General features: G+C 32.5%; 1 protein-coding gene across 2 annotated transcripts; it reads right to left on the bottom strand.

The window, feature by feature from the left end:
* Window positions 1–392: 392 nt before the first annotated feature.
* LOC112686070 (uracil phosphoribosyltransferase homolog) lies at window positions 393–1,716 on the bottom strand. Of its 2 annotated transcripts, XM_025558189.1 has the most exons (6): window positions 1,634–1,716; window positions 1,389–1,571; window positions 1,136–1,328; window positions 931–1,075; window positions 739–869; window positions 393–668 (listed from the first exon to the last, which is right to left on the bottom strand). In XM_025558189.1, the coding sequence occupies exons 2-6, from the start codon at window positions 1,505–1,507 to the stop codon at window positions 594–596; spliced, it is 663 nt and encodes a 220-aa protein (XP_025413974.1). In that variant the 5' UTR covers window positions 1,508–1,571; window positions 1,634–1,716; the 3' UTR covers window positions 393–593. The 2 variants fall into 2 exon arrangements, with proteins under 2 accessions (XP_025413974.1, XP_025413973.1); XM_025558188.1 differs by having other exon boundaries at window positions 394–668; window positions 1,389–1,714.
* Between the last annotated feature and the right edge of the window lie 890 nt (window positions 1,717–2,606).

The following is a 2,606-nucleotide window of genomic DNA, read 5'->3' as shown; positions in this document are numbered from 1 at the left end:
ATAAACATATAATTTTATTTTTAAGTATGTACTAAGCTTAATAAATTAATATGTTTAACACATAATAATTTCAAAATTAAATAAAATTATTTAATTTTGTAATATTATAAAGTGAAAAATTCAGAATAATAAATCAAATTATTAAAATTAGGTTGTTTCAATGATAAATATCCACTACAACCACAACTTACTATATATTTTACAGTACCATATTTAATACAATAACAACTAAAAAATGTATTATTTTTGTTCAAAAATTAAAAAAAACATTAAAATCAAATCATTTATTCAAATTATATACAATAAATTAACAGTTTCAATACATTTCAGTCGAAATATAAAAGTTCATAAAATAAAATAATAATTAATTATTAAAGTAATAAATAACAATAACCAATTTTATTGAAAAAAGGGTAAGAGAAATTGTAAATCAAATCTTATGATTAAAATTGACAGATTGAACATTTCTTTAAATAAAGTTATATTATTCTAGTATATATCAATTAGTCACATTACAATTTGCATGGTACAAATTATGCTTACTGGACATCTTGTGCAAATATCAATTATACATTAAGTATTGCATAATATACTTAGTCTGTACCAAAATATTTTTGGCCAAAATGGTTTGGTGCAATATGATATAGTTCTGATGTTAATATAGTCATCTAAATACAAAACATAATATCATAAATATAAGGTTAGCAATAATATTTATAATTGATAACTAAAACAAACCAATGGGAATGCTGTGGTAATAGTTTGAGCAGCAATAGGTGTAGTGAATAAGTTTGATAGAATAATATTATCTTCTGTGACTCGGTGTTCCTTAAGCACATTAACTGCTTTAATAACAGTATTACCTGTACCTACAAATAGATTAAAATCATGTACATTGTGTAATTCATTGGTAATTTAGAAATTATTTACTCATAATTGGATACATTAACAGGACTTTCCTATCGGCTATGTCATGGGGAAACTTTGCATATACTACGCGGGCTTCATGAGTATCCGAGTCAGATTCAACCAATATTTTACCAATGCGTATTGATCGACAACAGTCTCGTAGCCCCTAAGAACAAGAAAATAATGAATTAACAATACTCAAATAGTATTATGGTTAATTTATTACCTGTTCCATAGCTTCTCCACTACGAACAATACTCACACCACAGTTACCTCGTTGGTATTTAGTACCTTTGTAGTAATTACCGGTCGGTGTCATTATCATACAGCTATCAAATGGCAACTGGTTCAAGCTTTCCTCAATGACCAGCCGAATTAAGCGGTCAGCATAAAATTTGAAATCAGTCCGACTCGTGTTCCTGTGTACCGTACGAAAGCTTAGTTCTACATATGCATTCGTAACGGTACCACAAACTTACTTGTCCCTAAGTATGGTCTGTAGTTCCCGGACCTGGTCGTTGGACCGCAGCAGCTTTAATTTTGAACTAAACTCGAATGCTTGACTAGTGGAGTTTACTTTCTCACATTGAGCCGACATGGTCAATAGAAAAACCGACCACCAATTGGAATCTCGGTACAGGAAATGTAAATGCCGTTGCGTGCTGAGATCGTTGTTTTATTAGAAAATAATCAGTAGAAAAGAGTTTGTACGCAATAATTGTACCTAGTTATGTGGTCCGTTTGTGAAAATTTGTAATATTGTGTTAGTTTTTTAAAATAATTGATTTTGCTGATGCCTTGCCTTTGTTACATAACCTACAAAAACGCTGATAGTGGTACAAGAATCTTATGATAGTACTGCCAGGTTCAGGTCATGGAATAAGCGCCAAATTTTAAAAACGAATTATCAACCCGAGTACCCATCGGTTACGTGTACCGGTATTATAACCACTTCGAAACCTATAGAAATATTATTATATAATTGCAGAACCGTCGAGAGGGGGGGGCATTAGGACTATTTTGCCCCAGGCCCCAAACTTTTTGTGGTCACAACATCCATTGCTTTTTTTGTTAAATTTGGTAGACCAAGCTAAGTTTCAAGTTGTACGTTGTTATTTTTTTTTTTTTTAGCTTTTATAGCCCATTCAGGGCCTTCGCTGCTTCCACAACTTCTCTCTATTTTCACTTTTCACTTCCTGCTAGTTCTGTTACTGGTGCGATCTTTGCTAGGTCTGACTTAATAGTGTCCATCCATCTATGTCTGGGGCGGCCTCTGGGTCTTCTACCATTGATTTTGCCCGTCAGAACTTGCTTGCATATGCCATTCTCTTTCCATAAGTACCCAGCCCATTCGAGTCTCTTGCTTCTAATGAATGCTTTTATATTTGGTTTTTCGAATAGCTGGTATATTTCCCCATTTGTTCTTATTCGATAATCTCCATTTTCGTAGATAGGACCATAGATTCTGCGGAGTATTTTCCTTTCGAAGATTAGCAGTTTCTCTTTGTCTCCTTTTGTCACCGACCACGTTTCGCAACCATACGCAAGGACTGGGCGTAAGTAGCTCAGGTATAGGTTGATCTTTTAGATGGGAGTTTAGATTTAAATAGTTTCACTAATGCAAAAAAACCTTTATTGACTGCTGAGATTCTTAATTTTATTTCATTATGCATATTGTTGTTCTTATTTATGTTGGT

Source organism: Sipha flava, unplaced genomic scaffold (genome assembly GCF_003268045.1).
Source record: "Sipha flava isolate LNK unplaced genomic scaffold, YSA_version1 2_pilon_pilon, whole genome shotgun sequence".
Lineage (NCBI taxonomy): Eukaryota > Metazoa > Arthropoda > Insecta > Hemiptera > Aphididae > Sipha > Sipha flava.
The sequence above is the reverse complement of the archived record's forward strand: the minus strand, read 5'-3'. Positions and strand labels throughout refer to the sequence as shown.